Raw genomic sequence first — 19,106 nt, forward strand, 5'->3', positions numbered from 1 at the left:
CCTAAATGATCACATTTGTCACCCTCTCAAAAAATTCTATCAAGTTTGCAAGCATTACCGGCAGAGATAGATAGATTCTTGATTAGTACGGGTGTTGGGGGTTATGGTGAGAAGAGCTGGAGAATGGGGTTAGGAGGGAGAGATAGATCTGCCATGATTGAATGGCAGAGTAGTCGTGATGGAACGAATGTCCTAAATCTGCTTCTATCACTTATGACCTATGATAAAACCATGCCAATTGTCTCTAATTGTGAGTAAATCCTATCCTGAAAAATCCTCACTAATAGCTTTTCTACCACTGATGTGAGGTTCACCAGCCTATAATTTCCTAGATTATTTCTACTTCCCTTGTTACACCAAAGAACAATACTGGCTACTCTCCAGTCCTCCCGGACCTCGCCGATGGCTATAGAAGAAACAAAGATATTTGTTAAAGGTCAACAATATCCCAATTACCTGGGATAGATCCTATTAATTCTTGAATTTTTTGAAGAGGTTACTAGGGAAATTGACGAGGGTAAAGCAGTGGATGTTGTCTATATGGACTTTAGTAAGGCCTTTGACAAGGTTCCTCATGGAAGGTTGGTTAAGAAGGTTAAACTGTTGGGTATAAATGCAGGAATAGCAAGATGGATTCAGCAGTGGCTGAATGGGAGAAGCCAGAGGGTAATGGTGGATGGCTGTTTGTCGGGTTGGAGGCAGGTGACTAGTGGGGTGCCTCAGGGATCTGTGTTGGGTCCTTTGTTGTTTGTCATGTACATCAATGATCTGGATGAAGGGGTGGTAAATTGGATTAGTAAGTATGCAGATGATACCAAGATAGGGGGTGTTGTGGATAATGAAGAGGATTTCCAAAGTCTACAGAGTGATTTAGGCCATTTGGAAAAATGGGCTGAAAGATGGCAGATGGAGTTTAATGCTGATAAATGTGAGGTGTTACACCTTGGTAGGACAAATCAAAATAGGACATACATGATAAATGGTAGGGAATTGAAGAATACAGTTGAACAGAGGGATCTGGGAATAACCGTGCATAGTTCCTTGAAGGTGGAATCTCATATAGATAGGGTGGTAAAGAAAGCTTTTGGTATGCTAGCCTTTATAAATCAGAGCATTGAGTATAGAAGCTGGGATGTAATGTTAAAATTGTACAAGGCATTGGTGAGACCAAATCTGGAGTATGGTGTACAATTTTGGTCGCCCAATTATAGGAAGGATGTCAACAAAATAGAGAGAGTACAGAGGAGATTTACTAGAATGTTGCCTGGGTTTCAACAACTAAGTTACAGAGATAGGTTGAGTAAGTTAGGTCTTTATTCTCTGGAGCGCAGAAGGTTAAGGGGGGACTTGATAGAGGTCTTTAAAATGATGAGAGGGATAGACAGTTGATGTGATCAAGCTTTTCCCTTTGAGAATAGGGAAGATTCAAACAAGAGGACATGACTTCAGAATTAAGGGACAGAAGTTTAGGGGTAACATGAGGGGGAACTTCTTTACTCAGAGAGTGGTAGCGGTGTGGAATGAGCTTCCAGTGGAAGTGGTGGCGGCAGGTTCGTTGGTATCATTTAAGAATAAATTGGATAGGCATATGGATGAGAAGGGAATGGAGGGTTATGGTATGAGTGCAGGCAGGTGGGACTAAGGGAAAAAATTGTTCGGCGCGGACTTGTAGGGCCGAGATGGCCTGTTTCCGTGCTGTAATTGTTATATGGTTATATATGGTTATTAAGGCCTGGGGGATTTAGAAACATAGAAAATAGGTGCAGGAGGGCCATTTTGCCTTTCGAGTCAGCACCGCCATTCAATATGATCATGGCTGATCATCCAAAATCAGTACCCCATTCCTGCTTTCTCCCCATATCCCTTGATTCTGTTATCCCTAAGAGCTATGTCTAACTCTTTTGAAAACATCCAGAGAATTGACCTACACTGCCTTCTGTGGCAGATAATTCCACCGGTTTACACCTCTCTGGTTGTCACAACTCTCTTTATCCACCTTCAAGCTCATCGTGCCTCAACACTACCTCAAAAACACTTCTGAGAACCTGGTTAATGTTGAATCACTAAATTTCTCAATATCCTTATGCTGCCATTCTAACTTTGTCCTGACATACAGTCAAGCATTGGAATGACAACTTCCTGCAGTTATTTTTGGAAATATACCTGCTGGATCTGTGGTAGGTGAGACCTGATACAGATTCAGCCAACTAGATTTCCCAATGTAATTGAGGTGAGTAATTTACTTATTTGAATTAAATATATTGAATATTTTATTTTTATTTTTTAATGTTTTAAAAGATTTTTAAACTGACAAGTTTGGTTTTAAGAGTGTGATTACATTTGGAATCCTGTTAATGCATTTTGTTTCTCTCTTAGACAATAGAAGATGCTCCCCGCATATTTAATTTAGGTGCTGCCTTGTTTAACTATGTATGGTATATGGTGAAAGTGCCTGAGAGGTAATTGTTCATGGTGCAAAATAATTAGTTGAATTAATGCATCAATATGGATGTACTGTACAACCCCATAGTCCATAAATACAGTTATTTGGAAATTTCGATGATTCGTCATCTGACACATGGGCGACTTTAATCTACATTTAGATTGAGCCAACCAAATTGGTAGCAGCGCTGAGAAAGAGGATTTCCTGGAATGTATACGGGATGGTATTTTAAACCAATATGTAGAAGAACCGACTAGATGAAAGGCCATCCTAGACTGGGTATTGTGTAGTGAGGAAGGATTAGTTAGCGATCTTGTTGTGCAAAGCCCCGAGAGCAACAGTGACCATAATATGGTGGAATTCTGCATTAGGATGGAAAGCAACACAGTTAATTCAGAGACTAGGGTCCTGAACTTAAAGAAAGGAGACTTTGAAGGTATGAAATGGGAATTGGCTAGGATGGACGCCAAATTATACTTAAAGGGTTGACGGTGGAGATGCAATGGCAAAGATTTAAAGACCGCATAGATGAACTCCAAAAATTGTTCATTCCTCTCTGGCGAAAAAATAAAATGGGGAAGCTACTCAACTGTAGCTAACGAGGAAAATCAAGTATAGTGTTAAATCCAAGGAAAAGGCATATAAATCGGCCAGAGGAAGCATCAAACCGGAGGACTGAGAAAAATTTAGAACAAAGGAGTTAATTAAGAGGGGGAGAAAAGGGCATGAAAGAAAGCTTGCGGGGAATATAAAAACTGACTATAAAAGCAGCAATAGATATGTAAAAGGGAAAAGATTAGTGAAGATAAATGTAGCTCCCTTACAATCAGAGACAGGTGAATTTATCATGGAAAACAGAAATGCCAGAACAGTTAAACAAGTACTTTGTATTGTATTGTATTGGTTCTGTCTTTACAAAAGGGCCTGTCCCACTATGGCGACCTTATTGGCGAGTTTAGGAGAGTCTGCGCTCGCCACAAGCTCGCAGCATGGTCGACACATGGTTGTAGGTGGTCTCTGGTAAGTCTCCTCCATGGTCGAGAGGAGTTCCCACACAGTAGTTACTACTCGTGGCCTCAGTTTGGTCGTGGAAAATGTTTAAATATGTTGAAAATTTTTCTGCGAGCAGAAATCGGTCGGCATGGAGAAAATTGATACTTTTGAACTTGTAATGCAGTGATAGTGGAGTCGCCATGTCGTTGTAGGTAGTCAAGATAGCCGTAGGTAATCTTCTTTGCTGATCGGGCATTTTAATTGGCTCATTGGGGAAAATAAAAAGTAAGCATGAGTTTTCAGTACCGAGGAAAACTGACCGGTCATGTTAAATGCCCGCTAAACTTCACAGCTGTGTATCTCTGGCTTATTAAAAGTTGTCTGGCTTCTTAAAAGTGTCTCCACACCTTCTCTCCCCCCTTCTTTTAAAGGACTTACCATACACTGTGCCAGTCGTCTTTAACCTTCCTGTTCATCGTGGGTATCACCTTGTCTTTGCACTGCGTGAATTTCAGACAGCGCTCCACCGCTTTCCCTGGCCCCTGCCTTGCAATGTGTTTGTGGGTGTGAGTGTGTGTTCAGCGCTGACGGTCGATCCAGCTTGCGGTTTTTCAGGCAGTGCCCTCAAGCTTAAGGTCGCGGACAGTTTGCTGAAAAGTCGCGTAAGTGGAACAGCCCTTAAGGAAGACACAAACAGTCTCCCATAAATACTAGGGGACCGAGGATCTAATGGGAGGGAGGAACTGAAGGGATTCCACATTAGTCAGGAAATGGTGTTAGGTTAACAAGTAATTAGTGTGCAAAATTAGAGCACATGGTATTGAGGCTAGGGTATTGACATGGATAGAGAACTGGTTGGCAGACAGGAAGCAAAGAGTAGGAATTAACGGGTCCTTTTCAGAATGTCAGGTAGTGACTAGTGGAGTGCCACAAGGCTCGGTGCTGGGACCCCAGATATTTACAATATATGTTAACTGCGAGGTGGATAGCATGAGGCTGCAGGATGGCTTGGATAGGTTGGGTGAATGGGCAAATGCATGACAGATGCAGTATAATGCAGATAAATGTGAGTTTATCCACTTTGGTGGCAAGAACAGGAAGGCAGATTATTATCTGAATGGTCAGATTAGGAAAAGTGGTCGGCATGGGTCTTTTTCACGCGTAGTGGAGTGGGGTCGCTATTTACTTACAGGCAGTCGAGGGTAGCCGTAGGCAATCTCCTCCGCTGACCGGCCATTTTGATTGATTCATTGGAGTTTCACGACCTAGGAAGACCTACCGGTAGATAAAATGCCCGCTAAACTTTATTAAACATCTTAAAAGTGTCTCCACTCCTTCTCCCCCCCCTTCTCTCCTCTTATCTCCTCTTTTCCCCCCTTCTCCCCCCTTCTCCTCCCCTTCTCCCCTTCACTCCCCTCCTCTCCCCCCCCCCCACCCCACCCGCGCTTTCTAAAGGACTTACGGTACTCTGTGGCAGCTGTTTACCTTCCTCTTCATCACGCAGCTGCGCTCCGCTGTCCCTGGCCCCCACCTTCGTGATGTGTTTGTGTGTGTTAGTGTATGTGTGCGGTCGGTAGATGTAGCTCGCGGTTCCGTCGATCCAGCTCACGGTTTCAACGCGGCCGGTCGACCCAGGCTCGAGGCTTTCCAGGCGAGTGCCCTCGAGCTTGAAGGTCGAATGCACTCTTCTGGACTCACGGATTAGGTCGCCCAAGTGGGACAGGTCCTTTAGATTTAGCTCTTGTAATGTCTTCCTTATGACCTTGTTGTGACTAGAAAAATGAATACACGTCCGACATCTTGTAGGAAAAATTAAATCTGCAATCAACTGAAACTTCCAGAAGGTCACTTGACCTCAGTTACGAGGCACAGGTACATTTGCCAGCTTCCGCTTTTGGCCTCAAGGGGCACTGTAATTTACATTACATATTACATGACATATACATCACATCTCCCCCTTCACTTTAATTACATCACATTTCCCCCTTCACTTTAATTACATCACATCTCCCCCTTCACTTTAATTACATCACATCTCCCCCTTCACTTTAATTACATCACATCTCCCCCTTCACTTTAATTACATCACATCTCCCCCTTCGCTTTAATTACATCACATCTCCCCCTTCACTTTAATTACATCACATCTCCCCCTATTATCCACATAAGGATTTACACTAGACTCAATTAAGAGTGCTGCTGTTTTTCACTTTAACCTCAAACTCTAGAAACTCTAACAAAGGGTCTGTCTTGTTGCCTTTTGCTGCACTGGGAGACTGGCTCCTGCCTCTCGCTGCATCTCGGCGCATCGTGCCTTCTGGGGACTTGCCTCTTCTGGGAGACTATTTCTAGCTTCTGGGAGACTGGCTCCTCTGTCCAGGTTTCTCACCTCTGGGAGACTGGCTCCTCTGTCTAGGTTTCTCACATCTGGACGTCTGGCTGCAGGTGGCCTATCCAAGGCTACACAGGGGTCTATCCCCGGCTACACAGGGGTCTATCCATGGCTACACAGGGGTCTACCCACAATTACACAGGGGTCTATCCATGGCTACACAGGGGTCTATCCACGACTATACAGGAGTCTACCACGGCTACACAGGGGTCTATCCACGGCTACAAAGGGGTCTATCCAAGGCTATAGGGATCTATCCTGGGCTACAGGTCGCTATCCAGGGCTACAGGGCTCTATCCCAAACTAGACGTCTCTATCCTGAACTTACACTCTCCGCCTGGTCTCGTAGACTTGCTCCATCTAGGAAGCGGACTCCCCCTTCAAAAAAAAACTTAGACAATCAATACTAAACAGTCAATACAAACTATTTTCATTCTTTCAATTTCTTGCATAATAACTCTTGGCTTCTTAACTTTTACTTCTTCACTTCTTAACTTTTACTTCTTTGCATTTGCATTTTCAGCAAATTATCTGTACTTGGCTTCTTAACTTCTCTGCATTTGTCCCTTAGTGTCTTTAAACTGTTGCTCGGGTCGTGCTGCGCGCTCCGCAGGGCTCCTCGACTCTTTCTAACATGGTGGCAGGGGCGGCTGTTATGGCCGCACGGACGCGGTCTCTGATCTTTGGGCGCGGGTGATGGTCCGGGGTAGCGCGGTGGCGGCCATTGCTGTGAGGGGCCGTTGATTCCTCTGGCCGTCATGGAAGGCGACATTCTCTCCGTCTCCCAGTGCACTGCCCGGTGCTTGCGCGGTGGTGGTCTGTAATTACGGTCGGCCGCTGGCCCTCTGTACCCGTCGTCTTTCAGCTGCTCTTCGGAGTCGGCGGTGGCGCCTGCGTTGTGGCGGTAAGTGAAGGCCTTGTCTGTCACTTCTCTGCAGCCGGCCGTCTGCTCCTCTCCCTCAGGGTGGGGTTAGCCCGGCCCTCCGAACGGGGCTTTTAGACCTGCAGGTGAGTGTGAGAAGCTGTCGGACTTCGATATTTTCTTTGCCCATTTCTTCCTTCTGAATTCAAGATCGTGAGGCTAATTGGCTCCGGGCCCTCCACTGCTTTCAAGACGAGGCGAGGCCGCGTGCTTACTCTTTGTGCTGCCACACATGTGTTTCTTGCTCTTCTTCTTGTTTCTTTCTTCTTTCACTTGGACTGTTACTTGCTTTTTTTTTTCCGAACTTTTTTTTTTTTTGTTTCCTTTGACCGAGTTTTCTTTTTCGTTTTCTTCTTTTTCAGTTCACAGTCTCTCATGCTTCTTCTTCTTCTTGCATGGAGAATGGTCCCGGAGGCTTGAGTCCCACCATTTTTTAAAACTCTGACACCATGTAATGTCTTCCTTACGACCTTGTTATGACTAGCACAATGAATACACGTCCGACATCTTGTAGGAAAAGTTTAATCTGCAATCAACTGAAACTTCCAGAAGGTCATTTGACCTCAGTCACAAGGTACAGGTACATTTGCCAGCTTCTGCTTTTGGCCTCAAGGGGCACTGGCTTTTACATTACATATTACATTACATATACATCACAGCTCTTAAGGCTAAAGGAATCGAGGCATATGGGGGAAAAAGCAGGAATGGGGTACTGATTTTAGATGATCAGCCATGATCATATTGAATGGCGGTGCTGGCTCGAATGGCCTACTCCAGCACCTATTTTTCTACGTTTCTATGTCCCGTTTCCTGCACTCCTTGTAAATGCACAGAGAGCCTTGTTTCCTGCAATCCCAACAAACACATTGAGGGGTTGTTTCCTGCACTCCCCACAAATGCCCTGATGCCCCATCTCCTGTGCACCCTGTAAGCGCACTGAGTGCCTCGTTTCTTATGCTCCATGTAAATGCACTGTGCCCGTTTCCTGTGCTCACTTTAAGCATGTCAAGAGCCCTATTTCCCATGCATTCCCTATAATGCCTATAATAGATCTTGCATACATTCTGGATGAATGGAATGAAAGTCCACTTCCTTTTCTAACCATTGTGTTTAAGAAGGTGCTGGAAAATCGAAGGTAGACAAAAGTCCTGGAGAAACTCAGCAGGTGCAGCAGCATCTATGGAGCGAAGGAAATAGGCAACGTTTCGAGCCAAAATGCTTCTTCAGACTGATGTAGGGTGGGGGCGGGGAGAAGAAAGGGGAAAGGAAGAGGAGGAGCCCGAGGGTTGAGGGAGAGTTGAGAAGGGGCTTCGCTCCATAGATGCTGCTGCAACCGCTGAGTTTCTCCAGCACTTTTGTCTACCTCCTTTTCTAACCAGTTATGTGTTTGGCTAGTAACTGTTGTGCTGTTTTATACCCTACTTGGCCTTGTAGTTCCACTCTGTCACAAACATCTGGGACAGAGATGAGTGCTGTGCTCATTGTTTCCTTTCTCCCACCAGTAAGATCTTTATTTTCACCACAACATTCATGTGGTAATTGTTCTGTAATTTTGTATTAATGTGTACATATGCACTGAGAGCAAAATTGGCTTCATAGTTAATTGTTTCATTGGCAGTAATTAACAAGGCATGATCCTGATTGTTGCTGTTGCTTGATTGTCTAGTATAGTAGCTGACTATCCTGAAGAACAGGAACGTTTTAAAACTGCCAAACAGATGGATGTAAGTAATCCTGAAATAAGACTGAAATAAGACTGAAATAAGACTGTTACGCCTCATATTAGATCACACAGACAAAATAACATTTGTAATCAATGTGCAACTGAATTTCATAGAATGAAGAACATTAGAACAATATATCACAGGAACAGGCCCAACGGCCAGCAATGCACATGCCGAACATGATGTCAAGTTTGACTAATCCCATTTTCCTGCAGATGATCCATATCCCTCCATTCCCTGCATATCAATGTGCTTATCCAAGAGCCTCTTAAACCACTATTGTACCTGACACCACCACCACCCCTGGCAGCATGTTCCAGGCACACACCATCTCTGTTTAAAAAAAATAGCTGGCCCTGCACATCTCCTTTAAACGTTGCCTGTCTCACTTAAAGCCATACCCTCAAGTCTTTGATTTTCCACCCTGGGAAAAGGTTCTGACTGTCTTCCCTATCTATGCCTCCCATCATTTTATATACTTTGAACAGATTATCCTCATCCATCCCCTTTCATCCATTCCCCTCAGCCTGTGATGCTCCAGCAAAAATAATCCAAGTTTGTCCAACCTCTCTTTGCAGCTAATTTTGGTAAACCTCTACTGCACCCTCTCCAAAGTCTTCACATCCTACCTGTAATGGGGCTCCTCACCTGATTTACTTGCCTTCCCCTTCTTCTTACCTCTTCTTTGGCTATCTACACTTGGCATTCTCAGTCTTGAAATGTTAACCTACTATTTGCCTCTACAGTCCTGCTTGATCAGTTGAGTTTTTCGAGCAGTTTATTGTTCGCTCAGATTGATTTCACACTAGGCAGTCTGCTGCAAGTAACATTAGAGTAGTGTCCTAGGCCCAGACATCTTCAGCTACTTCCTCATAAGATCAGAAATGGAGAGTTTGTTGATGGTTCCATAATACATAATTTCTCAGCCAATGAACTAGTCCATGCCTGCATTCGACAAGACTTAAGTCATGGGCTGATTAGTATCAAATCATGTTCTTTCCACAAAAGTGTCAGCTAGGACCACCACCAAGAGAAAGTCTTAATCATCCATCCATGAAATGTAATTGCATTCTCTTAGATGATCCTCCATGGCATTTAGGGATAGGAAATAAATTGCACAAATGAATCAATTTCAAAAATATATTGTAAGACAAACGATTGAATATTGCCTCTATTCAACAGATGAATGAACAGTGTTCAGAGCTTGTAAAACAATCATGTTTCTATTCTCACACAAATTAATGGTAATGAATTTGTGTATTAATGTTTTTGTACAGGTACTTAGAATTTGGATACTTGATCCTGAGAAAGCTTCTTCTGCAGAGTTGAATAATAAAGCCGAAGTGCCTTCTCTGGTAAGAATAAAGGACATTATCTTGTCATACAAATAGCAGTCTGATTTGTTTAATTTACAGGGTAACATTGATATTTGTAGTATAACTGCTTTTCTTTGGCAGTCCCCCCAGAACCAAACACATCACTTCCAACATGACCCGGTGTTTATGAGAGATTTTTTTGTGATATTTGGAACTTGATTTTACTCCAGAGATATAGTGTAGAAACCGAGGCTGACATACCTTTCCATTGTGGAAAATCCCTTGAAAAAGAGTGATTTAACAGGCCCGTACGAAGCTTTTCCAAAAGGGGGGTGGCATGACAGGATTTGCGGAACCAGAGTTGGTTTACAGGGCAAGGCCAACGAATGCCCTTGCATTAGTAGAAGTAGCGGTAAATAGCATTATACATTCAGGAGCACCTGTTCCGTTGTTTTGCACAATCCGCAGCCATTGCCACTTTCATTTTACTGCACATCTTGTATGTGTATGTGACAAATAGACTTGACTTACCTTGACTTGACGACAAGTGATTTCCTGTTGTTGGGGGGCAGTGTTAGCTGTGAGGAGGATGCTAGGAGGCTGCAAGATGACTTGGATAGGCTGGGTGAGTGGGCAAATGCATGGCAGATGCAGTATAATGTGGATAAATGTGAGGTTATCCACTTTGGTGGCAAAAACAGGAAAGCATACTATTATCTAAATGGTGGCCGATTAGGAAAAGGGGAGATGCAAAGTAGGCATGCAGGTGCAGCAGGCAGTGAAGAAAGCGAATGGTATGTTAGCATTCATAGCAAAAGGATTTGAGTATAGGAGCAGGGAGGTTCTACTGCAGTTGTACAGGGTGTTGGTGATACCACACCTTGAGTATTGCGTACAGTTTTGGTCTCCAAATCTGAGGAAGGACATTATTGCCATAGAGGGAGTGCAGAGAAGGTTCACCAGACTGATTCCTGGGATGTTAGGACTTTCATATGAAAAAAGACTGGTTAGACTCGGTTTGTACTCGCTAGAATTTAGGAGATTGAGGGGGGATCTTATAGAAACGTACAAAATGCTTAAGGGGTTGGACAGGCTAGATGCAGGATGATTGTTCCCGATGTTGGGGAAGTCCAGGACAAGGGGGTCACAGCTTAAGGATAGAGGGAAAATCCTTTAGGACCGAGATGAGAAAAACATTTTTCACACAGAGAGTGGTGAATCTCTGGAACTCTCTGCCACAGAGGGTAGTTGAGGCCAGTTCATTGGCTATATTTAAGAGGGAGTTAGATGTGGCCCTTGTGGCTAGGGGGATCAGGGGGTATGGAGAGAAAGCAGGTACGGGATACTGAGTTGGATGATCAGCCATGATCATATTGAATGGCGGTGCAGGCTCGAAGGGCCGAATGGCCTACTCCTGCACCTATTTTCTATGTTTCTATGTAGGCAAAAGACGCCATCCACATGATCGCTATATACAAGCCAGGGGTATGCTCGTAACCAGTCAGGGTTAAATCTTCGCCAGCATCCATTCTTATAGAAGGCACAATATTTGTATGTTGGACCCAGTTTAAAGTGATTCTGTATGAGGTACAGCTTCTGAGCATCTGAGAGGTTGGCAATAGCTTTAGCAGCTTCTTCTTTAGTTGTGGTAGAATTAAGGAGAACTAGACCAAGTGCAGACCCGTTGGATCTGTTCCCCCAATGTGCGGTTGTGGGGGGGGGGGGGGTGGGGGGGGGAGTCATACACATTAGCCACTCCCACACAATAACTACCCCCGCACACGCGCTTGTCAATATATTAATGATATTAACTTGTTCCTATTACCCCATAATAGCCCCATCTACTGACGCATAGGCCCCAACTCGCAGGCGCGTCTAGAGAGGGAGGGGGGTAGATAGTGAGGGCAGAGAGAGAAGGGAGGGAGGGAGGGGGAGGAACAGGGAGGCGAGAAACAGGGAGGGGAGAAACAGGGAGGGGGGGGTGAAGGGAGGGGGAGGGGGAGAGAGAGAGTGAGGTGGGGAGAGAGCGAGAGGTGGGGGAGAGGAGAGAGAGAGGGGGGGAGAGAGGGTGAGAGAGAGAGAGAGAGAGAGAGAGGGGGAGAGAGGAGAGAGAGAGAGAGAGAGAGGGGGGAGAGAGAGAGAGAGAGGAGAGAGGGGGAGAGAGGGGGGGGAGAGAGAGGGGGGAGAGGGAGAGGGGGGAGGAGAGAGAGAGAGGGGGGGAGAGAGAGGTAGGGGAGAGCGAGAGGGGGAGAGAGGTGGAGAGGGAGAGAGAGAGAGAGAGAGAGAGAGAGAGCGGGGGGGGGAGAGAGAGAGAGAGAGAGAGAGGGGGGGGGAGAGAGAGAGAGAGAGAGAGGGGGAGAGAGAGAGAGAGAGAGAGGGGTGAGAGAGGAGGGGGGGAGAGGGAGAGAGGAGGGGAGAGAGAGAAGAGAGAGAGGGGGCGAGAGAGAGGGGAGGGGGCGAGAGAGAGGGGAGGGGGAGAGAGAGAGGAGGGGGTGAGAGAGAGAGGAGGGGAGAGAGAGAGAGGAGGGGGAAGAGAGAGAAAGGAGGGGGAGAGAGAGAGGAGGGGGGGGAGAGGAGGGGGGAGAGAGAGAGGAGGGGGAGAGAGAGAGGAGGGGGAGAGAGAGAGGAGGGGGAGAGAGAGAGGGGGGGGGGAGAGGGGGGGGGGGGAGAGAGAGAGGGGGGGAGGGAGAGAGAGAGGAGGGGGAGAGAGAGAGACAGGAGGGGAAGAGAGAGACAGGAGGGGGAGAGGGGAGAGAGAGGTGGGGGAGAGGGGAGAGAGAGAGGTGGGGGAGAGGGGGGGGAGAGAGGTGGGTGAGAGAGAGGAGAGAGAAGGAGGGAGAGGGGGGAGAGAGGGGACAGAGGGGACAGAGAGAGGGGGAGAGAGAGAGAGAGAGGGGAGAGAGGGAGGGGAGAGAGAGGGGAGAGAGAGACAGGAGTGGGGAGAGAGAGCGGATGGGGAGAGAGAGCAGATGGGGGAGAGAGGGGAGGGGGAGAGGAGTGGGGGAGAGGGATGGGGGAGAGAGAGGTGGGGAGAGAGAGGGGTGGAGGGAGAGAGGTGTGGGGGAGAGAGAGGGGTGGGGGAGAGAGATGGGGAGAGAGAGAGGTGGGGGAGAGAGAGAGGTGGGGAGAAAGAGAGGTGACGGGGAGAGAGAGAGAGAGAGGTGAGGGAGGGGAGACAGGTGGGGGAGAGAGAGAGGTGGGCGAGAGAGAGAGGTGGGGGAGAGAGAGGTGGGGGGGAGAGAGAGGTGGGGGAGAGAGAGGTGGGGGGGAGAGAGAGAGGGAGTCCAGCTGCGGGCGGCGTACTTGAGCGGGTGGCGGGACAGGTGGGCCTCAATTGGTGGTCAGTAAAACACCGAGTTCAGCACTGGGTCAACTAAAGGGCCTGTCCCACTGCGGGGACCTAATTTGCGAGTTTAGAAGAGTTTGCACTCGACTCAAATTCGCAGCATGGTCGACACATGGTCCTAGCAGGTCTATGTAACTCTCCTTCATGCTCGAAAGAAGTTCGAGCAAGAATTTCATTGTCCTATCTGGGACACATGACAATAAACTCTCTTGAATCTTGATTAGATTATAGCTATTGACAGTTCCGAACCCAATCACAAAATTCACCATTACATTGGCTCCGGTGCCGTGGATGGAAACATTGGACCGGGCGGGCGGGCAGACACTGCGACACCGCAACCCCCCTTCCACAACTTACCTGGAGTAGACGCGAGGCATGGGTGAAGTCCAAATGGCAGTCTGATCCCGCCCGGGTCCACTGCGCAGGCGCGGATAGATGGCGCCATTTTGTGTCGCTTCCCCAACTGCGCAGGCGTGGATGGGCGCATTTGTTTCTCCCCTAGCGGCCGGAGCCAGAATTTCGGGCGATTTCCAACAAAGTGGAAACGCTGATTGTGCTCCGATTTTTTCTTACCCTGGGGGGAAAAAAGGGGGGTGCGGTCGCACCCAGCGCACCCCCCCTTCGGACGGCCATGTTTAATCTCATATGATTTGTCAGGTGAACCAAAGATCCCACTGCATCATGTTCTGAAAAGGACAAAGTTTATGAACATTTCCTAAGAAAGTTCTGATTTGATTTTATATTAGCTTCTACAAGTTAGCTAACAAATTTGGGAGCACAATTAATATATTTTTTCAGACCAAAAGCAGTTATTTATCGACATTGCAAAATGTGTCCCCCCTTGGAACGGAGACAGCATTGAAATAAGGGAACATGCAAAAACAAAGTGTGGGAGGAACAGCAGGTCAAGCAGCATCTGTGGAGGCAAAGGGATAGATAGTCAACGTTTCTTGCTGTGGCCCTGCATTTGTACTGACAGTGTGATTTATTGGAATCAAAAGAGAAAATGGCTGATTGCTATGTTTTGTGTTACTTTGTAGGTCACTCACTAAGAGGTGTGTCCTATTCAATATGGTGAGGAGATGAAGTCTCTGTGTTCTCACAGTGTAGGGATATGAGGTTTAAGACCTGGCAGGCTTGCAGTCCCAGGATTGCTGGTCCGTCAGCATCAGTCACAAAGAAGGTACATATTGCTTGCTTGTCATGTGTGCAAGTGATCATAATCATTCCTAGCTGTCTTATTTTTGTGCCTCCATAAGCAGTTAGGATTGCTTTGTTCTGCTGTAGAGCATCTGGTCTTGGCATTCCTCTCTTATCTACTTTGTCAGGATACATTTGTCTGAAAATGTGGAGAGACAAGATGTTGCTCTGCGCACTGGTGTCCACCTTACATCTGAGGTTGATCTTCGTGTCGTTCCTCTGAATGCGGACTTTTGTAAAAATCTCTTTACATTGATACTTATCATCCAAGCTATGAATTTGAATGATCCCTAGGTTTAGCTCAAGTAATTCCTCATCATATTGTTCTCCTGTGCACATTTATTCCCTTCTTCTTAGTTTGCTGTGGTTTATGTGCAGCTCTGCAGACTGACTGCCAGTGATTCTGCTTTCCACACTTACTACAAATGGTTCCAAAGGCTAGATAGTTGGTTTTATCACTGAACACAAGAGATCTGGCACAATTCTTGCATATTTGCAGTTTAGTTTTGGTTGGGGGCTGAGACATCTTCTCAGATCATGGATTTTTGGGTCTATATTGTATATAAGCCTTCACTGCATCCACTTTCCTGCCTGTAAGAAACATTGGAGACATTTGCTTGTTAGTTGCTTCATGTCCTCATGCTAAGTCAGCAGGATCTTGGAGAGTCAATTGCTCATCCCTTCCAATGAAAGACGTCTGGACCTCTTTGTGGAATGTTCCCCATATGAATTGGTCAAGCACCCCGTCATATATCTACTGCGTATCTCTGAACTTACATTTCGATGCAACGTTCTTCAGCTTTGTGAGATAGTCATCCACAGATTCATCACTTATAGAGTATAGAAGTTGGTAGGTCATGTTACAGTTGTATAAGAAGTTGGTGCGACTGCATTTGGAGTATTGTGTTCAGTTCTGGGCACCATGTTGTAGGAAAGATGTTATCAAGCTGGAAAGGGTACAGAGAAGATTTCTGAGGATGTTGTCTGGACTAGAGCTATAGGGAGAGGTTGGGAATAGGTGGGACTCCCCGGAGTGCGGGAGGATGAGAGGTGATCTTATAGAGGTGTATAAAGTCATGAGAGGAATAGATCGGGTAGATGCACAGTCTCTTGCCCAGAGTAGGTGAATTGAGGACATACAGTGCCCCCCATAATGTTTGGGACAAAGACCAATCATACATTTATTTGCCTCTGTACTCCACTATTTCAGATTTGTAATAGAAAAAAATCACATGAGGTTAAAGTGCAAATTGTCAGATTTTATTGAAAGCCATTTTTACAGATTTTGGTTTCACCATGTGTTGAAAGGACAAGGCTCACACAATATGAATAGGATCCAAAGTCTTTATTAGCAATTCAGCATAGGTAACTTCATTTCAGCACACAGCACTAGACTAAGGGAGAGAGAGGAAAAGGGCTTTCTATTAAACCTGTGGGCGGAGCCACAGTATGAGTCACGATATGAGTGACACTAATCTACATCCTCCCTCTTAAAGAATTAAATGCAAATACAAAACTACTGACTAAATAAAGCATAGATAGTAAATGGCAATAAGCTTGAGGTAAGTCAAACATAGCCCGGGTACTTTACGGTGGGCTTACAAACACGACCAGCATGTTTACGACATAGATCATTTCCATTTTTCGGGGACACAATCAGTGGTATAATTGGTGTCGGAGATTGAAACGGCATTTCCAGTGACAGAACAGGAGACTTTGGCACAGGCGGAAGTGGTGTGGCCGTTGGCAAAATAACCGTTTCAGAAACAGATTGTTGTGCTGATGCCGCTGGCCATGGATGAAAGTGGCAGATTTTTATATCGTTCAAGAGATTACTCCCTCTAGCCGCAATAGACTACATGGTTTTAGGAGTATGTTTTAATACGCATGTGAGCTCTCCGTGTGACCTTCAGAGCTTCTCAACAGAAAAATCTTCATAACACAGTTTTTTGATTAGTAGTTTCTTTATTGTTGAAGAAACACAATAGGATATTCATCCGACCTATTTATCTGATTCGTACATTTTAATCTTCGTCAAACTCCAGCATATCGCTTTTAAATGTTAGAAAACTCCTTGTGTCTCGAAAACTCTAGATGGTCGAAGGGTGTTCCTTCTGCCATCTAGCTCTGAGCTAAACAAAAACTAAGCTTCTGCGCAAGAAATCTAGCAGCAAACATGCCCCTGACTACGTAATAATCCCACCCACATAATTACGGGCAGTCTAAAACAAAGACAAATGCCATAATTAATGACACACAAAAGAAGCCAACTGGCCACTTCATACCGGCCCCTAATTGTTCCAAGTATATAACGAGGCAATTAGTAATAAACATCAAAAACATAGCCACGAAGGCTTAACATACATCAAAAGCAAAAAATAGCATGCACTATATATCCACAATCAGAATTCTTCATCAACTTCCATCTTCACCTTTGCCTTGTAGAAGTAAGCATAACTTGATTATTGGTCTTATTGAAACACTGTTTTTAGTTTAAAGTTGTACCGTGCGCACCATCCCCTTAACATCAGGCATGATACCCAGTATATAGTCCAAAACATAAAAGTCCAAAATTTTGATAGCATGAAACTCCTTCCTCCATGTCCGATCAACTCATGAATGTTGTAACACATGAACTCATGTAACAACAGTGTTGAAGTGTGAAAATCCTTCGAGAGAATAACAGGATTTTTAGTAATAACATTCACCGTTAGGTTTGATTTAATTTCCAGATCATTAGCAGAGATTTCAAATCCCAACTCAAGCTTTGGCCATTTTCTGTCTGGCTTACAGAGAGACTCTAATTCATTGATCCATCTCTTATCGCTTAAGAAAAGTTTCGCTGTCAGTTCTCTAGAAGCTTCATCCGCAGGATTTTCTTTTCTGTTAACATATTTCAATTGTGCAACATTAGTATTTCCCAATGCTCTTTCCATTGGCAAATTGTCTCTGTCCATATCCAGCTCTCTGGTTTCTTTGGCTTTATCATCTGGTGGAATGCTTTCCAATACATCACAATTGTTGCTGATCCACTTGGAAAGCGTGAATCCTCCCTTATTGCAAAGGGAAGTCAGATGTTTTACCATTTGAATTGCTTCCTGCTCAGTAGACAAGGAGTAGGAATCCATGTAGCAATCATCCATGTAGCAATTATTCTTCAAAGAGATTGTTACTTTATGAAATTTTGTATTCTTGCCAAACTTGCATTTCAAATTCTGGGTGCTTTGCTTTGCCATACGACGATTATTCGGCATATTAACACTTTCTTGTTTGAAAGGTAAGTCCAGACAATAGTGTCCATCAATCTTTACTGAGTAGTTCATAATATCCATGAACTTTAACTCTTCTCTAGATATTTCCTCAGATTCCTTATTGCTACTTTCATTGAAGTTATGATCGTATTGCTTCATCAACAGCTTTTCTAATTTATCAGTAGATGTTTAATTAACAGTAATGGCAGGATAGTTCTTCTGACTCATATGTCAGGCTGTTATTCATCGATTACAGCTCGGCATTTAACACAATCATCCCCTCCAAGCTGATTACCAAACTCGCAGAACTGAGTCTCTGCGCATCCCTCTACAATTGGATCTTCGACTTCCTCATTCACAGACCACAGTCTGTTCGTATTGGTGGAAATGTGTCAGCCTCGATAACAATCAGCACGGGAGTACCTCAAGGCTGCGTGCTCAGCCCCCTGCTGTACTCACTCTACATTCATGATTACGTAGCCAGTCACAGTGCGAACTCCATCATCAAGTTCGCTGACGACACCACTGTTGTGGGGCGTATCACTGATGGGGATGAGTCAGAGTACAGAAGAGAGATCGAGCAACTGTCCAACTGTCCATATGGTGCCAGCGCAATAACCTGGCCCTCAATACCAGCAAAACCAAGGAACTGATTGTGGACTTTGGAAGGAGTAGGAGGAGGACCCACAGCCCCATTTATATCAACCATAAATGGTTGAAAGGGTCAAGAGCTTCAAATTCCTGGGCGTGCACATCTCTGAAGATCTCTCCTGGTCCGAGAACACTAATGCAATTATCAAGAAAGCTCATCAGCGCCTCTACTTCCTGAGAAGATTATGGAGAGTCGGTTTGTCAAGGAAGACTCTCTCTAACTTCTACAGGTGCACAGTAGAGAGCATGCTGACCGGTTGCATCGTGGCTTGGTTCGGTAATTTGAGCGCCCTGGAGAGGAAAAGACTACAAAAAGTAGTAAACACTGCCCAGTCCATCATCGGCTCTGACCTTCCTTCCATCGAGGGGATTTATCGCAGTCGCTGCCTCAAAAAGGCTGGCAGTATCATCAAAGACCCACACCATCCTGGTCACACACTCATCTCCCTGCTACCTTCAGGTAGAAGGTACAGGAGCCTGAAGACTGCAACAACCAGGTTCAGAAATTGGCTCGGACAAAACTCTGATTATTAATAACCCATTTTCTGTTATTTGCACTTTATCAGTTTATTTATTCATGTGTGTATATATTTATATTATGGTATATGGACACACTTATCTGTTTTGTAGTAAATGCCTACTATGTTCTGTGTGCTGAAGCAAAGCACGAATTTCATTATCCTATACAGGGACACATGACAATAAACTCACTTGAACTTGAACTTGACTCCCATTTTCATTATTCCTTCTCAAGGCGTAACCCATCCGAGTCAGATTTTCGCAGCATAAGGTCCATCACCTTGGCTCCTCACAATCCACACAGGTTCCAATGTCTTCAAAACATTAGTTCCGATAAGTAGGTCAATAC

The 19,106-nt window shown here is 45.2% G+C and overlaps 1 protein-coding gene across 1 annotated transcript in view; it reads left to right on the forward strand.

The window, feature by feature from the left end:
• The first annotated feature begins 2,122 nt into the window (after positions 1 to 2,122).
• LOC116976496 (cation channel sperm-associated protein subunit epsilon-like protein) overlaps positions 2,123 to 19,106 on the forward strand; it is a 47,148-nt gene continuing 30,164 nt past the window's right edge. The window contains exons 1-4 of the mRNA XM_033026387.1: positions 2,123 to 2,230; positions 2,377 to 2,459; positions 8,417 to 8,474; positions 9,752 to 9,829. Of these exons, the coding sequence (XP_032882278.1) occupies positions 2,440 to 2,459; positions 8,417 to 8,474; positions 9,752 to 9,829 (156 nt within the window). The 5' untranslated portion in view covers positions 2,123 to 2,230; positions 2,377 to 2,439. The remainder of the gene's footprint in view (positions 2,231 to 2,376; positions 2,460 to 8,416; positions 8,475 to 9,751; positions 9,830 to 19,106) is intronic.

Source organism: Amblyraja radiata, chromosome 8 (assembly GCF_010909765.2).
Source record: "Amblyraja radiata isolate CabotCenter1 chromosome 8, sAmbRad1.1.pri, whole genome shotgun sequence".
Classification (NCBI taxonomy): domain Eukaryota; kingdom Metazoa; phylum Chordata; class Chondrichthyes; order Rajiformes; family Rajidae; genus Amblyraja; species Amblyraja radiata.